A 19,577-nucleotide genomic window follows, 5' to 3' on the forward strand; every position below is an offset into this window, starting at 1 on the left:
CATCATCATCATCATCACCATCATCATCACCATCATCATCATCTCTCTTCCTCCCTTTGTCTTATTCCTCCGACCCTTTCTCAATCAGTCTCGATCTCTCTCATATACATTATCACTGGCTTGCATAATACGCAACCTGTTTCAACTCGAAATTACAAGAATTGGCAGCTGACAATAATAATAATATTCCCAAATTTATTACAAAAAGCACACCAAGTATAATTGCATTCTTACTGCATATTGCATGATATCAATGCGACACTTGGCCACCATACATTCAATATTTCTTTTGGTAAATAAGAAAATCTATTGATGTATGTTTTTATTCATCCAGGAAGAAAGACAAATTACGAATAGATATAAATCTGATCATCTGGACTTACTGTTTGAAACAGAGAACAGTTTCACGTCCAATCTGGGACCCTTCTACAGCTCGTCTGAAATTGAAGGAAATCGTCGTTGCCGCTTTCAAAACAGCAAGTCAAGGGTCCCGTAACACAAAGGTTAGCGATTGATCGTACGCTTGATTTTTACGACTGATTGTACACTGTTTTAAATGGAATCAGTCGTAGAAAAATGTTCTACGATCACTGCTAAGCTTTGTGTTACGGGCCCCTGATGATCAGATTTATTTCTATTCGTAATGTAAGAAAAAAAATGATTAGAATTCTGAAAACACTCAGCGTTTGGGTACTCTTAGAAACACAAATAGCGAAAAGTTTGAAAAGGGCTAAGGAATGACAGCGTTTTTCCCGTTGATTTGATAATAAGAATATAAGGTATTTATATTGCGCACATATCCACCTTGTTAGGTGCTCAAGGCGCTCCTATATTACCCCGGCTAAGCTAGGCGTTCATAGCGCGAACAGCTTTTTAAGGAATTACTTCCTGCCATTTACCTCACCTGGGTTGAGTGCAGCACATTGTGGATCAGTTTCTTGCTGAAGGAAATTGCGCCATGGCTGGGATTTGAACCCACGACCCTCGGTTCCAAAGTCCGAAGACTAATCCACTGGGCCACAACGCTCCACTCCAACCACTTTCCGTCCTTCTAATTTTGATATTCTTTGTATCGTTATGTATACTGGGCTTAAAAAATATGATTATTATGGAATTCCTAGTTCATGAATTATATCAACTAACATGACCCAGAATCTTCCATCTGAAATGTGCATGTTACATAATATTAGCAGCCTGAATTATTGGCAGCGAGCTTCGAACAATAATATTCGAATTGAATAAGAGACTACTAGTCAGAGGCAGTGACAAAACAATGATTTTTTTTTTCTTAAAGAGCAAAACAAAAATAATGATGTTTTATATCTTTATCATTTTCCCAAAACTTATCTCTCTTCCCATTCCACCTCTCCTCTCTGTGGTGTCTCTTACTCACTCACTCACTCTCTTTCCCTCTCTCTCTCTCTCTCTGTCATCTTTATTTTCTATTACACTCACTCCCTATAAAGGTAAGAAAATTTCAAATGACTTTCAAACTATCACAAATGACCTTTGGAGTAGATGGATTGGAAACCTATTACTTGCGAAATTTAAATCTATATCTTATAATATTCCTTTCAATATTTCATAAATGTATTTAGCCTATATAAATTTACATATTTTTCAAAATACATAAGTTCTTTCCAGACATGGGAGGGTGAAATCGTGTTGAAGAAAGATTGAACATCAAATCCTTTTTCTTTTGAGAAAACTGAATTCTTAACGATGTGTTCATTCACTCGAAAACGAGTGACTCTAACGTCACTCTCAAGGTAGTGAATAGGGATTGAAATCCATTCACGTTTTACTCTTTCTTGTGCAGACATCAAGGCAGTGTTCACACGATTTCTCTAGTTCCAATGGAGTAAGATTAGATCACACGAGATTTGGCGCTATGTCGGGATGATCCTTTATTTCCATTGGCTAGTAGATGGTTGTCATGGGGATGGGCGTGGTCGAGTTCCCTGATATTACTTCTTCCGGTACGTACAATACCCCTGGATATGATAAAGAAGATAAAATGAAATCAGAGGGCCAAATGTAGACTTATATATAGAATCCCTTAGCAGGCGATGGAGAAAAGGGAAATAATAACAAATGTTGATCGTCTTGCATTAGTGTATTCCTGTCATATAATCCCAATAAGGTATGGGGTCACATTTGAATTGAAAAATCCAAATAAAAATCCAAAATGAAAAATAAAAGTTAAAGAGGGTTACTTTCCACAAAAATATACTGCAAGCGTTATGACGTTCGCTGTATCCTTTAGGTTTGTGAATGGTAATATTCTCAGCTAACCAGGAATTTGAGGTTCAGAATCAGTGTTGGCCCCTTTCACTTCCACGACGCTCGACGCATTCACGAACATAGAAAATACATTGTCAAGTGCCATTCATGACAAGGAACAACCAAGAAGTCTTTGTCGAAAACTGGTTACTCAAAACAGCAGTTTCGCCCTGGACTCTAGACAAAAGACATATTTGCAATATTTCGTCAGCTCCAAAACTCAAGACGAAACTGCCGTTCCTGTTCTGAATCACCATAATTTTCGACAATTTTCTCCCAGTTGTTCTTTGTCGTTTGACGGACATTTCCAATACATTTTACTGTGTTCTTGTATTTGTCCCCGTTGCTTGCAGCAGTTTCGAAAATTGTCTATGGAGTAGAAAAGTTCGGCAAAACTTACCTGCAATGCAAGCTGTCATGAAGCACGCAGCCGTCCCCGCTATCAGCGCTCTGATCACGACCGCTGCTAGGTCAGGTTTCCTGCTCGGTGCGAGGGGTGCTAACCCTCCCAGCTGGACCCCTATCGAGGAGATGTTGGCGAAGCCGCAGAGGGCGTATGTCGCGATAACTTCGGATCGTTCCTGAAAAAAAAAATTAAAGGGACATTTTATTTATTAATTTCTAATGAATTTAAAGAAAAAAATAATAGGATATATAATGAATAATTTACCATAGGGACGTGTCCACCTGAAAAATCAACCCCAAAACACAAACTACTCATTAGATGTAAGTAAGATTATAAACGTTTTTTTTTCTGAAGTAAAAATAAGGGGAGAACGATCAACTAAGAAACAAAGAATAAAGGAAAAGCAACGACTCTTCATCACGAACTTTCACATATCTTAAGGTTACATCTAGTTATTAGAAATTCCTGAAAAGTGATCAAGTCATTCATCTTTTCAATAGTGCCACTAACAAAATCAATTTATATAATGATTACCAAACTCTACATTCATTATAAAATAAGTAAGATTAGACGTTAAGAATAGATTCTCTTCTGAAAGGATCTACGCTAGACATTATCTTGAAAATAAATCGTCCATTGGAATTCCTATGATTCTTTTTAGAGTGTTCATAACACATTTTGAATTTTAAAAAGATGTTTAAAAAATGTTTACGATAGCGTTGGTCCAGCACCCGTCTCTCTGTTTTCAATGAATGTAGCGAGTTTATCGTAAGCAACGAACTCGTTGACGAATGTCTTGATGCCGATGAGTTCAGCGACGAGACGGCAGTCGGCCCACTCGACACCCATGATAAACGCAACTGGCATGAACACGTAGGAGCATATAACCTGAAAGAGGAGAAGATTAAGAAGATATCGATTTAAATTCTTAGATTGTATATTTCTGTAAAGTTAGAGGCGAATAAGAATTTGTATTTACATTTTAAAAGGTTGTATAGAACTCAATTCTGATTGATATACTAATATCCAAAGTCCCGTAACACAAAGGTTAGCGATTGATTGTACGATTGATTTTACATTGTTCATTGCTATATACATTGTAAGCTTTGTGTTACGGGACCCAGTTCTCTCATTCCTTTTCACCATGCATGCCATGTTTTTTTTTAATAATGCCCTGCAAAACTCTATGGCGGCACCCCTGACTCCAATCTGTTGGGATTAGCGAGCAGAGGGTTGGATAATACTTACTTTGAAAGGTGAGTTCAGAGTATTCCACAAAATATATACTTATACAACATCACAGAGAAGGAGGCAGTTATTCCTGACTCCATTTTCTTTTAGATGAATCATCAAGGTAAGAGCTGGGCAAAGTGGACATAGGGTTAAACCAATACTTACTTCGAAGGTGAGTTGAGGATATCCGACCAATCCACCAAAGTAACTGAGAAGGGCGTTGACCAAGGCAAGAAGAGAAATGAAAGCTACGAGGTTTGCTGCGATGTTGAGCACTAGAGGTATGGCGGTTGACGCCCCGGACGCAGCTGCCTCTATGAAGTTTCTCTCTGTCCTGTGAAGGGTTAAAGGAAGAATCATCATTTGGTCTAATTTTCATACTTCATTGGCCCTTTGGGCAAATACAAATTGTCTTTTTATCACTGGGCGTATGGGTTGTGGTTGAAGATTGATTGCCCCCCTCCCATCCCCCGAAAAAAGAAAAATCAGTCGCTGACTTACTACATCTATGATTTTCCCCTATATATGCCTACTTTCTAAGTGTTATAAGGTCCAGAATTTGCAAGACTCTGAGGGGGCCCTCAGTTTTTCTTTTCAAACAAAATTGATAAGCAAAGACTTTTTAAAATGGGTGTATACCAATTGGGGACCAACCCCCCGATCTGTATCGGCTCATAGAACCCTTTTTTATTGCTCTACCTGGTCGACGAAGGTGAATCCTGTTTGCTTGATCTTTGAGATTTTTTAAAAAACAATCAGGGACTTACCCCTTTTCAATAGTCAAATTATCCGAATTCGCCGTCTTTGATTTTTCGGTTTCCGGATAGAAGAGTTTGGAGACAGCTAGAGCTGCCGGTGCGGACATAACCGAAGCGGACACCAGATGGGCAGCACTGATACCGCTCAGAACATAGGCTCCCAGAACGCTACCAGCGATAGTGGCAAAGCCTCCGGTCATAACCGCGTGGATTTCTGAGCGCGTCATGTCTTTAAGAAATGGACGAATGAGCAGCGGTGCTTCGGTCTGTAAACATTTGTAAAATACATGAAGATTATAATTACATTTAGAAATATGGTGATAATAATGTCGACATTGATGACGGCGATGGTGACGACGAGAATGATGGTTATGGTGGTGGGGTGATGATGATGATGATGGTGAGGGTGATGATGATGGTGAAGATGATGTTGATGATGATGGTGATGATGGTGGTGATGATGATGGTGGTGATGATGATGATGATGATGATGATGGTGGTGATGGTGATGATGGTGGTGATGATAATGAACATGATGGTGATGACGATCACTCTCCTCATTATCGTCATCACCATCATGTTCATCATGATGGTGGTAATGATGATGATGATGATGATGTTGATATGGTAATGGTGATGATAATCATAGTGTGTGATTGCAGTACTAGCAGTGGTAGTAGTGATGGTGGTGATGGTAGTGGTGTAATGATAGCAATTTAATCAATCTTCTTAGCCTGGCTTGCGAAATAGTGTCCCTCTCCATTTATTTTAGGAATATTTGGTATTTTCCAACTCAACATAATAAAAAAACTGTAACTATATGAATTTATATACCTGTCCAATGAAGATATTCCCAGCAGCATTAAGAGATTCTGAGGCTGATGTTCTCATTGTCCTTTGCATTAGCCAGGCTAGCTTCCTAATCACAAACTGCATGGCACCAATATAGTACAGGATTGAGATAGCACTGCTGAAATAGATAATGATAGGTAGTACCTAGAAGGAAAAAAATGAAGTAGAAAAGAGATAGCTACATGAATCTATGAAAGTTCATCTTATGTTGCGAGATATTATTTTCCATGTGATATCCGGTCAGGTAAATCCCCGATGGCTTTACAAGCTGCCTATTTATATTTTGATTTTCCAACTTTTTGAGGTGGCCTTATTGCTTGTTTTACAAACATTTAACGGTTGGCGATGACTGATGTCTGATGTTAATAAAACATGGAGACATTCTCGAGGTGTCATGTGTCAGCATTCGATTGCAATTGAAAGAACTTTCACTCGTATGAACAAGCAACATAATTATTCACTCTTGACAAATATTACGCACTAACGTTGTTGTTGTTGTTTATTTCAAACAAGACTGTGTACAAAAATATATAAATAATTACCCATGTCAAATCATCTGCTTACCGCGAAAGCAAAATAATGTTCGTTGTAGTCTTCCCCAAACAGAAACAGGGAACCAGCGCTAGAGAACCCTAGGAAGGCCTGGACCACGTTACCAATCCATTGAAAGAGAACATAGCCAGGATAGGTCCGTAGGATCAGGATCCCGAAGACGAACTGTAGGACCAGTCCCCAGATGACAGGCCTCCACTTCACCTAGGACATTATGTAAAGAGGATAATGAAAATTCTGAAAGATGCAGCCTACGAATTCGCATGAACACAATTTAAAAGTATGATATAATCTATGCATACAATATCAATTAATTTTCTTGTGCAAGTGCCAACTTTCATTCGATATTGATCGATTGATCATTTATTCCATTCTCATAAAAAAATATTTACTCAATTGTATTCACAATAATTGATTTTTTTCATTTACTATAGAAAAAGAAGAACCTTTGAAAAGACATATATGGCTTTGCAAAATAAAAGTTAAAACAAAAATATATAATTCACATTATAATCATGGTAACAAGGCAACAGATTAGGCCAAAAGGAAATATGTATGGACCAAGTTTAACAAGGCTTCAATGTGATCTTTACAGCTCTTTACCATTCTTGCTAAATAATTCTTACTTTTGTAAGTCAGATCGACCCATTATTAAAGAAAATTTTGGTGAAATTTATACAATACAATAATCCAATGGGGGGGGGGGTCTGCCTCCCACATTCCCCCTAACGACGCTAAAGTCTCACAACGATCGAATATAAATCCTTGCTTTCGATTGGCTGAAAGTTTTGTTACTATGGTGACAGTCGGTCAATGACAAGTAATCAATAATGAAATGAAAATAATGAAAACCAATAAAGAACATTGTCAGAAGTTTCTTGAGCGAGTGATAAGTTTTATTCCAAACAAGTAAGTTACATCTTTCCAAGAGTCATATCCACTTTCTACCGGTATACAGCTATATAATTTCGCTGGTCCCTTACCCTTTCTGGATACTTGGAGAATACATACAGGAGTGTGATGAATATGACGAGACCACCGAAAGAGATGAGTTGAATGGGGTTGTCACGTGTTAAGAAAAAGAGTATGATGCCAAACCCGATGACTGCTAAGATTGCGAGGATCCTGTCAAGATATCCAAGAAAAATAACATCGGAATTATATGATAGGCATACATATTTAGATTGTATTTTACCAGATCGACAAGATGATGATGATAATGATGATGGTGATGATTATGATGATGATCATCATCATCATCATCAGCTACTTCATCATCATCTTCATCACCAACATCATCATCATCATTATGAACATCATCTTCTTCTTTTTCTTCATCATCATCATCATCATTATCATCATCATATTCATCAACTTCATCATCAACTTTATCATCATCTTCATGATCATTATCGTCATCATTTCTTCTTCTTCTTCTTCTTCTATTGCCACATGTAATACATAACAGCATTGTCTTTAGACCATACCAATCTGAGAAAAAAAGGTCAGTAAGACAATTACCACTTCGTTTTCTCCACACCTCTGACCATCATCAACCACATGGGATGGAGGCATTTCTTGAAGATGACATCGCCCTTCGTATCCCTGACCAACGCGTACGTCGCCGACAGCAACACGAGCGAGGTGATGATCAGGACGACGAAAGCCTCTTCGAAATCGTAGATGCAGGCGTAGATAAGGTAGGCAGAGAAGAGGAGTAGGAGTACTGTCTTGATGGTATTGACGATGACCGTTCTGTTCTGTTTCAAGACCTCGGCGATTCGGTCAGTGATGCGGTATATGTGCTGTTAAAATAAAAATGTAGAGGCAAAATGATTGGCTATGAACTTTTGAAATCTTTTGGATGAAGTTCTATTTGGGTTTTTGTCGTTCGTTGTTGTTCTTGGAGTTGCTTACATCCATGTTTCATCTATCTGCTCATTGCTAAATACCGCATACATTCGTAATTTCGAAGTTTCGTTATTCCGAAGGTTCGTATTTTCGAAGGTTCGTAAGTCCGAAAACGAAATGAAGTTCGTAATTCCGAAAGGTTCGTTAGTCCGAAAACAAAGTGAGCTTCGTAATTCCGAAGGTTCGTTAGTCCGAAAACGTAATGATTAACGAACATTATTTCGTTTCCGGAACAACGAACCTTATTTCGTTTTCGGATTAACGAACCTTCGGAACAACGAACCTTATTTCGTTTTCGGATTATCGAACCTTCGGAATAATGTCACAAATGTTCGGATTAACGAACCCTTTTACGTTTTCGGATTAACGTACATCGACGTATAGGCAATTTACGTGGTCGGAATTACGAACCTTCGGAATTACGAAGTGTAACCGCTAAATACATCGCATACTTGTACTTGCTAGTTTAAACTTAATCTTGGGGGTAAGGCAAGATATATGTCACCTAGATATGTTACATATTAATAAAGAGTATTTGTATATGTTTGCTTACATATTCAGCATAGAAAATTAAAACAGTGGCGGTTCCTGGAAACCTTGGGGGGGAGGAAAATCAAGAGAGTCCGACTTTTTTTTCCTTTTTTTTTATTGCGACGATTTTTTTTTGACGAGCGAAAATGATAATCACACTCTAAGTAAACCTTTCCCTTGACGCCATGCAGCGACAAAAAAAATGTCTATGCACTTTCCTATTGTTTCCCCCCCCCCCCCCCCCCCTCTCTCTCTTTCTCATGTTTTTTTTTTAAAGAAAGTAACATTTTCCTCCATCCCCATCCTTGATCCGCCACTTAATTACACAAAACAGACCTACATAAAGCACTTTAAGAAACCAAGTACAACCAATTAGAAATATGATTAACTAATCCTGAAATCCTTTTTTTTTGTTAATTAGGATTATTTTTATTTTTGTATGATGTATGTGAAAGTAGGAATTGGATGGTTGAGAGAGGTTGGTGTGGCAGATGGATTTGTAATTGGTTGGTGTAGAATAGTTGATGGTGTTGAGATGGTTTGGTAGGCTGAAAGGTAGTGGCTGCAAGGCAGCTCAGGTCCTAACTGGTTGGAAAGTTGGTAGAATCCTGGTAGTTGGCTGTTCGCTGAAGGGTTGGTTGAGCTTGCTGGCCGGCGTCCTGGGCAGTGGCGATGTTTAAGGCTGGTTGGCGGACTCTTGTATAGGATTTGTTGGTGGTATACGGATTGGTAAGAGATTGGTAGTTGATTAAGGACAGGTTTTTACAAAACCTTCATACCTGTCCTCCAAAACACATCAAAACAGTCTGATCATACTGCGATGTTAATGGTTGACCTCTATCCCCCGAAGACCAAAGCTTGTCACAAACACAGCCACACACCAGACATCACATCTTGAGCTAGGTAACTATCGACTCAACCTACTGCCCATCGCAGACGTTACGATCTAATTGCGACACATCTGCGATTGATCATGATCGCATTGCATGTAGCGCACCTTGCGATCCATTTACGATGGAACTACACTTGGAACTTCGGTACTACTGCTATTTGATTGGATGGAGCATGAACTATTAACTGATTACGTTGTAAAGATTCGAAAGGTCAAATCCTTATGATTGTCTTGCGATTTGTCTGTTTCGTCTAATTTGTGTCTCATAAAATGGCAATCCGATGGCTCATTTCACTCAGTCGCAAACTAGTCGCAGATCGATCGTAAGGCTTGCGAATTATCCACCTTGAAAATCAGATGCTCAGCATGCTATTCCCGATAGTTCACATAAACACCCAGATATTAAAAAATCAATTTATATACAATATGGTAGCAGTAATAGTATCATAATCATCTACATGTCTGAAATATATTCATTCCATGAATATTGTTCAAAATATTGTTGGACAACTGAAAAAAAATATTGTCATAAAGAACTTGCTCGAAATTTGGTACGCAGTATAAATATAACATAATCATACACATCAATTTAATTTATCAATTGTATTTTGCTTTGAATATTATATGCAGGCTGCAAAGGAATATGAAATAATAATAACAAAAATCTTTGTATTTCTTTATTGGAGGGAAATAAAGGGAGACGGTTATGCCTCAAAATGTGTTTTCAGTTAAAAAAAAAAAGTTCTTGCTATGGAGACATGAAAATTCAAGCAACTCAGTGATCGTTTTGATAACCCTACCCTTTCGCTCCTTGCATTTCACAGTCACGTGCCGGTCACGTGAATGGTCAGCAGTGATGGATTATGGGAAACAGAAAGTTTACCTTCCACAGCGTCATCTGAAAATTTTCATTCCCATCATCCTTACATTGGTCAGGTGACTTGCCATCTTCAAGGTCAAAGTTCAGTTTGTCTTTCATTTCCTGTGATAAAAGATAATTACAATTAACTGTTAGAAAATTGCTTATTTTGAAGGACAAAATAAAAAAAAATTATATAAGATTAGTATAGCGCACGTATCCACCCTGCTAGGTGCTCAAGGCGCTCCTACCCCGGCTAAGCTAGTCTACCGATTCCAATGCGCACAGCTTTTTTGAGGAATTACTTCCTGCCGGTACCCATTTACCTCCCCTGGGTTGAGTGCAGCACAATGTGGCTAAATTTCTTGCTGAAGGAAAACACGCCATGGCTTGGAATCGAACCCACGTCCTTCAGATTGAAAGACGAGAGTCTTAACCACTAGACCACGACGCCCCCAAACAAAGTGAACTCATGAAATGTTATAACGATAATAGAATTGCGCTAAAATCATGAACGATGTCATCTGATTTTCTATTTTCTGTATCTAACCAGTGTAGGTTTACCACTGTATCTGACTTTTAAATGGTACCATCTCATGGTAAAATGCTATTGAATGGTGCCAATATTTTTTCTTTCTTCCTTTTTTTTTTAACAAATGCACACCTAGTTACCAATAATGCATATAGCATTGCCATTTATTTGAAAGCAAGATAAAAGAGCATTGTAGATTAAATGCTTTGCTCACGGGCATAGGTGCTGCGGCCGGGGATCGAACCCCGGACTTTCCATGTACCTTAAACAACAAAGTTTAAATTCAAATATTTTATTATCACTAATTTAATTAGGTATGATTGTTTAAGATTTTAAATTGTTTAAACAACTACTGTGCGATTCACATCATAAACGGCGTTGATTAAATTATTTTTAACCGTGTATATCAGCCTCTAATTACTGTAAAATGTCGAATCAACATTTAAAATTTGGGAGGAGGGTGACATCCTTTTCTAAATGTTGCATTTATACCACGTTAATGGTTCGAACAAACATTTAAAATGTTGGATACAGCGGCAGTATACAAGGTTCGACAAATGGAAAAGGTTGCCACTCTTCCAACCTTTCAAATGTTGATTTAACATTTCATTTTCATTCGAGAGAGGGAGGGGGTGAGAAATGAGAAAATTTATTTTGATCAGAGAGACCATTCCCAGCGTCATTTTTCAAAGGTTTATTGATTGAAAATTATTGTTTAAATTAACTTTAGATTGTCCATTAAAGGAAAAACTGTTTCAAGTTAACAAAAAAAAAACACATCAACAGCAAGTATAATGATACGTAATTATTACGATAATGGCAATAATGAACTCTCAAAAATGGACTTTAGATGCATCCAGATCCGACCAGCCGAAAATTTGATTTAGATTAAATCTGTATAGATTTGAAATTGAAGCTATAGATTTAAATCCTTTGACATTAACACCCCTCCCCTCCCCCATTTTTTAAAGGATACAGGTTAAATCCAGAGTTTAACTGCACTGTAAAATATATTGGGTAAAGTATTAACCATCACGGGGTAAATATGTGCCCAACAAATTTTGGGCAGTATTTTACCCAATGCGAGAAGCATATTTCAATTCTTTTTCAATTCTTTTTTATTTCATTTCCATTCAAAACATAATACAAAGTAATATAAAACAATACAAATCAAATACAATTTTACAGAAGGGCATTCTTACTTCGTAAAAAAAACAGTATAATGTAGAGCATAAATGGATATTGTCCAGTAAGGTTAAAATATAAGCAGCAATTACTTTAGAATGGGTAAAAAATCATCACACTGGATAGTTAAAAATGTCCAATGTTGGTTGGACACATAAATACATGGAGCACTTTTACCCAATATTTTTAGAGCGCAGAGAGGGGGAAAGAGAGAAGCAAGAGAGAAAAGGAGAAAGCAGTGAGAATGGTGTAGCTATAGAGTTGAAAAATGCCCTGTTTATCAAAAATCTATTACAGTTCAAGAAACAAGGTCCTCCAAATTAAACATCCCATTTCCAAGGTCTTCCTAATTAATAATCCTTATTGTAAAAGGGAAATACTAATTTCCTAGCAGTGTTTTCTTTCGCGTGGGACGGCAATAGTTGTTCGGTGTTTACACGACAAATGAAAGTCTAGCGAATGGCAATTATACAGATACCAGAGCAATAAAATGACTAATTTGTAAACTATTAGAAGTCCGCTATGTTATTCTTTCTGACCAATCTGCAAGATAAGTTGTATACAGATCAAAACAATGATAATATTGTTGACTTCTATGGCGGGTTTGAATTCGGTTACACTTCGTAATTCCGAAGGTTCTTTATTCCGAAGGTTCGTAATTCCGAAACACGTAAATTGCCTATACCTCGATGTTCGTTAATCCGAAACGAAAAAGGGTTCGTTAATCCGAACATTTGTGGCGTAATTCCGACGATTCGTTATTCCGAAGGTTCGATAATCCGAAAACGAAATAAGGTTCGTTGTTCCGAAGGTTCGTTAATCCGAAAACGAAATGAGGTTCGTTGTTCCGAAGGTTCGTTAATCCGAAAACGAAAAAAGGTTCGTTATTCCGAAGGTTCGTTGATCCGAAAACGAAATAAGGTTCGTTTTTCCGAAGGTTCGTTAATCCGAAAACGAAATAAGGTTCGTTAATCCGAAAACAACATAAGGTTCGTTAATCCGAAAACAAAATAAGGTTCGTTAATCCGAAAACAACATAAGGTTCGTTAATCCGAAAACAAAATAAGGTTCGTTAATCCGAAAAAATGAAAACCGGGAAAGCAGAGGCAGAGGCAAGGGGGGGGGCGGGGGACACTGTTGCCGTTCAATTATCATATGAGGATGGGAAGGCAAGGGCGGCCGAACGAATTTTCGTTAGGGGTAAAGCCACTGAACAAATGAAACTCATACGTCAAAATGGGCACTTTGGTCATATTTTCACCTTAAGACTATCATCTGCTTGAAGTCATTGTGTGTTTGATAGTGATTAAGTAGAGAAAAACTTTTTCGAAGTGACTTCTTATTATGGCAAAATGTATATTTAGGCTTTATTTTTCGGGAGAGATTATAATGAGCGAGCGGCTTGGTAAAACAAATTCAAAGGTGAAGTTGTATAACGTTTTTTTTGTGGTCAATTATTCTTTAAATGGCATTATTGCGAGGTGTTGCTAGCGTGAATCACAAGCTAAAACTTTAGGTTATTTCAATAAAAAATGAAAATTAGTTTTTTAAAATCCGAGCAGATTTCTGCTGTCATTAAAAAGATGTGCATCTAACTAAAGAATTAACACGAGCGCAAAACGCGAGCTTAAACATACTGACCAGAAAAGGAACCTGTTAAAGAAAGCATTTAGTGACCTCTTTAGGATGCATATTTCACCAATCGAATGAGAGTGCGAAGCGCAAGCTGAAATTTTTCAAAATTCCAGCCTGAAAACTTAACTTAACTTGTATACTTTAAAAAGAGTATTTTATTTCGAAAAAAACATGAAAACGGCATATTTATTTTTGAAAAAGGTACTTTCCCATTTTGGAAAATATTAATTCCCCAGTTTTTTTTTTATTTCATTTTGATGCCCCCTGCCTCCCTCCCGGCGGATCCAACTTTCGTCAAATAGAGGGGGGGGGGGCAATTTTTTTAGCCATGTTTTCCTTGATCGGCAGTTTAAAGTTGATTTTTTTGTTTCTTTGAAAGGGTAGTCCTACACTCTAAAAAATGAAGTGCTATTTAGCTCTTAAAGAGCGTGTATAGTGACCGCACTCCGAAGTGCAGTCACTATACATTTGTGATCTTCAAAGCGAGATGCCTATGTAACTAAATTTAGATAATAACTGCTAGCAAGAAGCGCGAACAGAATTTTTAAATATATAAGCTCTGACCTGATCTAAAGGGGACATTTTAAGAACTTTTTGCAGTTAGCCATGAAGACGATGCGTGTTTTAACCAATGGCGGCGGAACGTATTATTTTTTGGGGGGGCAAAGCAAAAAAAAGGGGGCCAATAGGGGCAATTTGGTGCAAACGGATATTTTCACCATTAGATTATCATCTGTGTAAAGAGGTTGTGTGTTTTGTAGTAACTAAATTGAGCACAATTTTTTAAGTGATCACTAAAGTTATATATTTACGTTTCATTTCTGCGAGCGTAGAGAGCAAGCGGTTTGGGGGAAAAGTCAAATCTGAAGATGTAAAATTCGCCTTTTTGGTCAATTACTGTTAAAAGGGCATCCTTGTGAGATGTTGCGAGCGAATCACGTGCTCAAACTTTTGGAAATTTCATGTGGGCCTAGAATGATAATATTGATATAGATATCATTTGCCCAGGGAAGCCACTTCAGTTCTGAAAACTATTCTCCCAGCTATTATTATTTTTTTACAAGAATTCTTAGAACACGTAGAATGTCCAGTTTTCAGGTTTGAAAATCGGAAAATTTGGCTCACGTTTCTCGCTCGCATCAAGTATTGTTTATTGAGGAACTCATTCTATTCCTGGTTACAAAAAAAAAGAAGTATGAAATGTCCAGTTTTCAGGTTGGAATATCACAAATTTTAAGCTTGCGGTTCGCGCTCTCATTATTTAGTTCGTGAGATATCTATATTCTATTCATGAGTCACTAAATGCAGTCCTTAAAAGATTACTTTCTGAAGCCTGTTGCATAAAACTTTTTACCTGAGAAAACTCTGGTAAAAACTAAAAACTATAAGGTTAGTCTGATTTCCGCCATTGACTTTAGCACAGGGCAAAAACTTCTGTAAAAACAACCTGAGTTTTCTCAGGGAAAAGTTTCATGCAACGGCCCCAGGTCAGTATTTCAACAAATTACAGCTCGCCCTCGCATTAATTCTTTAGAAAGATACACATCTTTCTCACGATTACAAAAAAAATGCTCCGAATGCTCACTTCACGTCTTGTTACATGAAATGTCTACTAGTTTCAGCTTGCGATTCGCGCTTTCAACATCTCACAAGGATCATTATTAGTATTATTTTTATTACCAGCAGAAGCTGTTATTAAAAATGACATCCCCTCCAATACAAATCCTATTATCTAGAGGTTGCTCGCGCGCTTCCAACACACTTGATCCCCTGCATCTTTAATTAAACCATTTGCTTATAGGCAGCAATTGCTCAGATAAAATCGAAATTAGCCTATGCTTGATCAGGGCGCCATTCTTAATGAAATACATGCTTTGGCCCCAACACACGCATGTATCATCGATCATTATTACTATCATTGCATAATATCGTGTAATCTTGTAATGACAACATCGTTTGTGTTACCAAAATGAATTATTTTCATTTTCGGAAATACGAACCTTATTTAATTTTCGGATTAACGAACCTTATTTCGTTTTCGGATTAACGAACCTTATTCCGTTTTCGGATTAACGAACCTTCGGAATTACGAACCTTATTTCGTTTTCGGATTAACGAACCTTCGGAATTACGAACCTTATTTCGTTTTCGGATTAACGAACCTTCGGAATTACGAACCTTATTTTGTTTTCGGATTAACGAACCTTCGGATTACGAACCTTATTTCGTTTTCGGATTAACGAACCTTCGGAATTACGAACCTTATTTCGTTTTCGGATTGACGAACCTTCGGAATTACGAACCTTCGGAATTACGAACCTTCGGAAATACGAACCTTCGGAATAACCGAACCTTCGGAATTACGAAGCTTCGGAATTACGAATGTATGCGTTGAATTCTGGGGTCCGTTTCATAAAGAGTTACAACTGTTGTAACTTTGCCATGATGGCAACTACCATGGTAACAGAGCTCAACAGCCAATCAGAATGAAGGTAACCATGGTAGTTGCCATAATGGCAAGTTACAACAGTTGTAACTCTCTACAAAACGGTCCCATGGAATACATTTCAGACAAAACGATAAATAACAATATAAAACAAATAATACACATGTACGAAAAGTAGATATTTGGCAAAGCAGAAAGGCTGAGCCTTGATATAAAATTCGATCTCCAAGAAATCAAGTACATAATTTCATAACCTGTTTATTAAAAATACTAAATTAAAGGCATGAACACAAACATTTAACGTCCATACACACATAGATATCTGTTTTTTAACCCTAAGGCCGGGGGGGCCTCGGAGGCCCCCCCCCTCAACGAATCGCGCAATATTTTCGCCGCGCGAAATTTTTTGACCGCGCCGCTCGCTGACTTTTTACTTTCAAGTCTTGCGCAACTTTTGAGACCAACTTTGCGTCACCCGGTACGTGGTTCCGAAATTACGCAACATTATGTAAGTGCATGTCAGACCAAAAATTGCTCAAAAACGTGATTTCGTGTACAAAGTCAATGCAAATTGTGTTTTCAACCAAAATTCATAAATGTATGATTATTTTAGTTTTGCTGGTCTAAATGTATTTATTTTATGCTTTTTATGATCACAGAAGAGTCCCCAACAAATTTCATTGAAAAAAACAATGAAAAACAAAAGGTCAAAAACAAAGAAATACATAAGAAATTACAAAAACCAATAAAATATAAGAAAATTATTTGATATCGCATTTTTTTCATTTACACTTGTTAAGAACACCGCAAAGAGTTTCTATACCAAAAATAAGTACATTTGGAGCTTTATTTAGGGAGTTAGAGGAAAAAGTATGATTTCGCATACTAATTACGCATAAATTAGCATAATCACTTAATAGCGATTCGCATGAAATAAATTACTATACAATCCTGTAGATTATGTCCCAGGCAACCCGCGTGCCAATTTTCGGCACAATCGCGCGGTCGACAGCCGAGATCTTAGGGGGGGGGCCTGGGAGCCCCCCCCCCCCCCGCCGTCCATATAAACTCCAAAAATACCCCGGCCAAGATAGGGTTAAATTCAAACTGATTTTTTAATTTGCAATCATAAAAAAGCGCCGTTAAAAACTAATCAACAACAACTGTTCATTGTTTGACTATACACTCTTAAATATATTGGGCAACATACTGTTCACACAACAATTGGTTAAAACTTTATCTAATTCTGGGTAGTCTTAAACCAATAATGTGTGCTTTGAGTGAAAATTACACAGCATTGATTGAAAAAGAGTTGGATTAATTTTTAAACCTAATGTTGTGTGGACAGTATGTTTCCCAACATTTTAAGAGTGTATAACTTATTGTTTTGGTATTGTTATCCCCCCAAAAGAAATCAGACTTCAAGGATTTTAAAAACCGCTTTTCCATTTTGAATTTAATCTACTGACCAAAAAGCTGATTAATTTCTTACCGGTTCGATCGGTTCGACGCCGTTTGATTCCGGTTTCCTGGTCGTAAGACCATCGCAAGCACTCCCGTTATCGTTCATGGTACCGAGAGCGATATCGTCAAAGGCCTCGTTGTCGAAAGATTGAGTATTGGACGAGCTGTCGTCTGCCTTTACCTATGTCGTGTATGTGTAAATAATTTGTTAAATATGTGGTGAAATAATAAAACAAATAATGCACACACTGAAAAAACTCTGGTGTTGATTAACCGCCAGCCCGGAATCTATTATGTCCATACCAGAGAAATGTTAAACAACACCAGTTTGGTCTAACATCAGATAGGTGTTCATACAACACCAATTAGTATTAAACAGCATCGGTTTGATTCCAAACTGGTGTTATCTCAATTCTTCTCTGGTGTGAACATACCGGGCTGGTGTTAAATCAAAACCGTTGTTGTTGCAGTGCATGTTTGCCAGATTGATGAAAAGGTTTACCCAATATTGGGTAAAATGGGAACATGCATGTTGGTTAGGTAAAATGATATCCAATACTTTATAAATTTTACGCAATGTTGCGTTGAAATAGCCCAATATGGGGTTTTGGGTTAAACTTTACTCAGTGTATTTAGAGTGTATGTTATAAACTTACACTCTAGTTACACTCTTAAAGTGATGGGCAACATACTGTCCATACAACAATTGGTTAAAAAAAATTATCAAACTCTGGATAGTTTTCAACCAATATTATTTAGTTTTCACTAAAAGCACACATTATTGGTTTAAAACTACCCAGAATTGGATAAAAATTCTAACCAATTGTTGTGTGGACAGTATGTGTTTCCAACATTTTTAAGAGTGAAAATGGATTTAAAATAAATCCAGGTATACATCGAGTTGGAGTGTAGGAACCCGTTATTTAGTTTTAATCCTAAAGATTCATAATCAAATCTCCAAGGCTTTAAATTAAAATCCTTTGAGATTAAAAAATATCTTTAGGATTATAAGTATACAATTGTAGAAATCCCGAATTCGATTGGTAGCTGAATACATGCAGTCCACTTGGATTTGTTTTTAAATCCTGCAGTAGTACAGGTAGAAGACCATGGATATAAAAGCCTATCAAATTTCCATTTATCGGTCTTGTCATGTTTGGCATAATTCAAATACTACCTTTGAAATTTAGACGTACGTAGAACAAACTGGCAAATGAAAAAAAGAGAGAAAAAACATCAAAATGTTCACCCGAAGATTACAAACACATTGCAGAATACTTCAGAGTCTACACGTGTCAAAAAAGTCAAAAAATTAAATGGCAATTTCAGTTCAATTCAGAGATCCAATTTAGTACAGCGATGAAGAAATGCACGGATAATAAAATGACGTTTTACTAGTACCTCGAGATGTATCAAACTCAGTGTCTGAAAGTGTTTTAAGTCGAATAAAAATGTAAGAAGAATAAAATATGTTTCAGTTTGACGCAAAGACCGAAATTAGAAATAGTTGAACTTGAAGTGATCTTGGGCAGAGAGCAATACAGCACATATATACCGTCTGGAATAATGTCTTTACTCAAATGAAATGAAGGAATAAAAAAATATGTAATTTCATCTTGCTCGAGCCAAAGATCCAATTTTAAGAATTACATGACTTGTAAATGACCTTGTCTAGGCCCCAGATATTACAAAAGTTAATTTAGGCTATCTGAAATTTAACGATTTAATTCAATGTAACTTGTGTGATTTCAGGGCTCCGTTTCCATGGTTTCCAGCTATTAATCGTCTGGCCCAGTGACCATATACACACCGGAAACAGATATCAAGATATCATCATCGTCCAGACTCCGATTGAGAGTTTTAATTCGAATTTGATTGTGGGAAAAATGAAACGGAAATAGTTAGACTCGGGTGATGGAGGTTACTACAAGGTTATTTATTCTGATCAGAGTGACCATTTCGGGTGTCATTTTTCAAAGATTTGTCAATTGGATCATAAAAATATTCAATTTATAAAATGAAATATTCATGTTGCAAC

At 37.2% G+C, this 19,577-nt stretch overlaps 1 protein-coding gene across 1 annotated transcript; it reads right to left on the reverse strand.

The window, feature by feature from the left end:
* Positions 1-1,457: 1,457 nt before the first annotated feature.
* LOC121406295 (solute carrier family 28 member 3-like) lies at positions 1,458-17,716 on the reverse strand. Its single transcript, XM_041597309.1, has 11 exons — positions 17,568-17,716; positions 10,302-10,400; positions 7,606-7,889; positions 7,068-7,209; positions 6,097-6,288; positions 5,515-5,676; positions 4,690-4,946; positions 4,088-4,256; positions 3,401-3,577; positions 2,684-2,864; positions 1,458-1,994 (listed from the first exon to the last, which is right to left on the reverse strand). Exons 1-11 carry the CDS (start codon positions 17,643-17,645, stop codon positions 1,921-1,923), a joined length of 1,815 nt encoding a protein of 604 aa, XP_041453243.1. The 5' UTR covers positions 17,646-17,716; the 3' UTR covers positions 1,458-1,920.
* Between the last annotated feature and the right edge of the window lie 1,861 nt (positions 17,717-19,577).

The sequence above is a fragment of the Lytechinus variegatus genome, chromosome 19 (assembly GCF_018143015.1).
Source record: "Lytechinus variegatus isolate NC3 chromosome 19, Lvar_3.0, whole genome shotgun sequence".
Classification (NCBI taxonomy): domain Eukaryota; kingdom Metazoa; phylum Echinodermata; class Echinoidea; order Temnopleuroida; family Toxopneustidae; genus Lytechinus; species Lytechinus variegatus.

What these genes read in the sequence shown, in the direction of transcription:
- LOC121406295 (XM_041597309.1), bottom strand. Translation starts at nt 17,645, where the DNA reads ATGAACGATAACGGGAGTGCTTGCGATGGTCTTACGACCAGGAAACCG. An exon ending in GGTGTGGAGAAAACGAAGTG is followed by an intron (nt 7,210 to 7,605) that starts GTAATTGTCTTA and finishes ATATCTTGACAG; the next exon opens with GATCCTCGCAATCTTAGCAG. An exon ending in ATCCTCAACTCACCTTCGAA is followed by an intron (nt 3,578 to 4,087) that starts GTAAGTATTGGT and finishes CTCCTCTTTCAG; the next exon opens with GTTATATGCTCCTACGTGTT.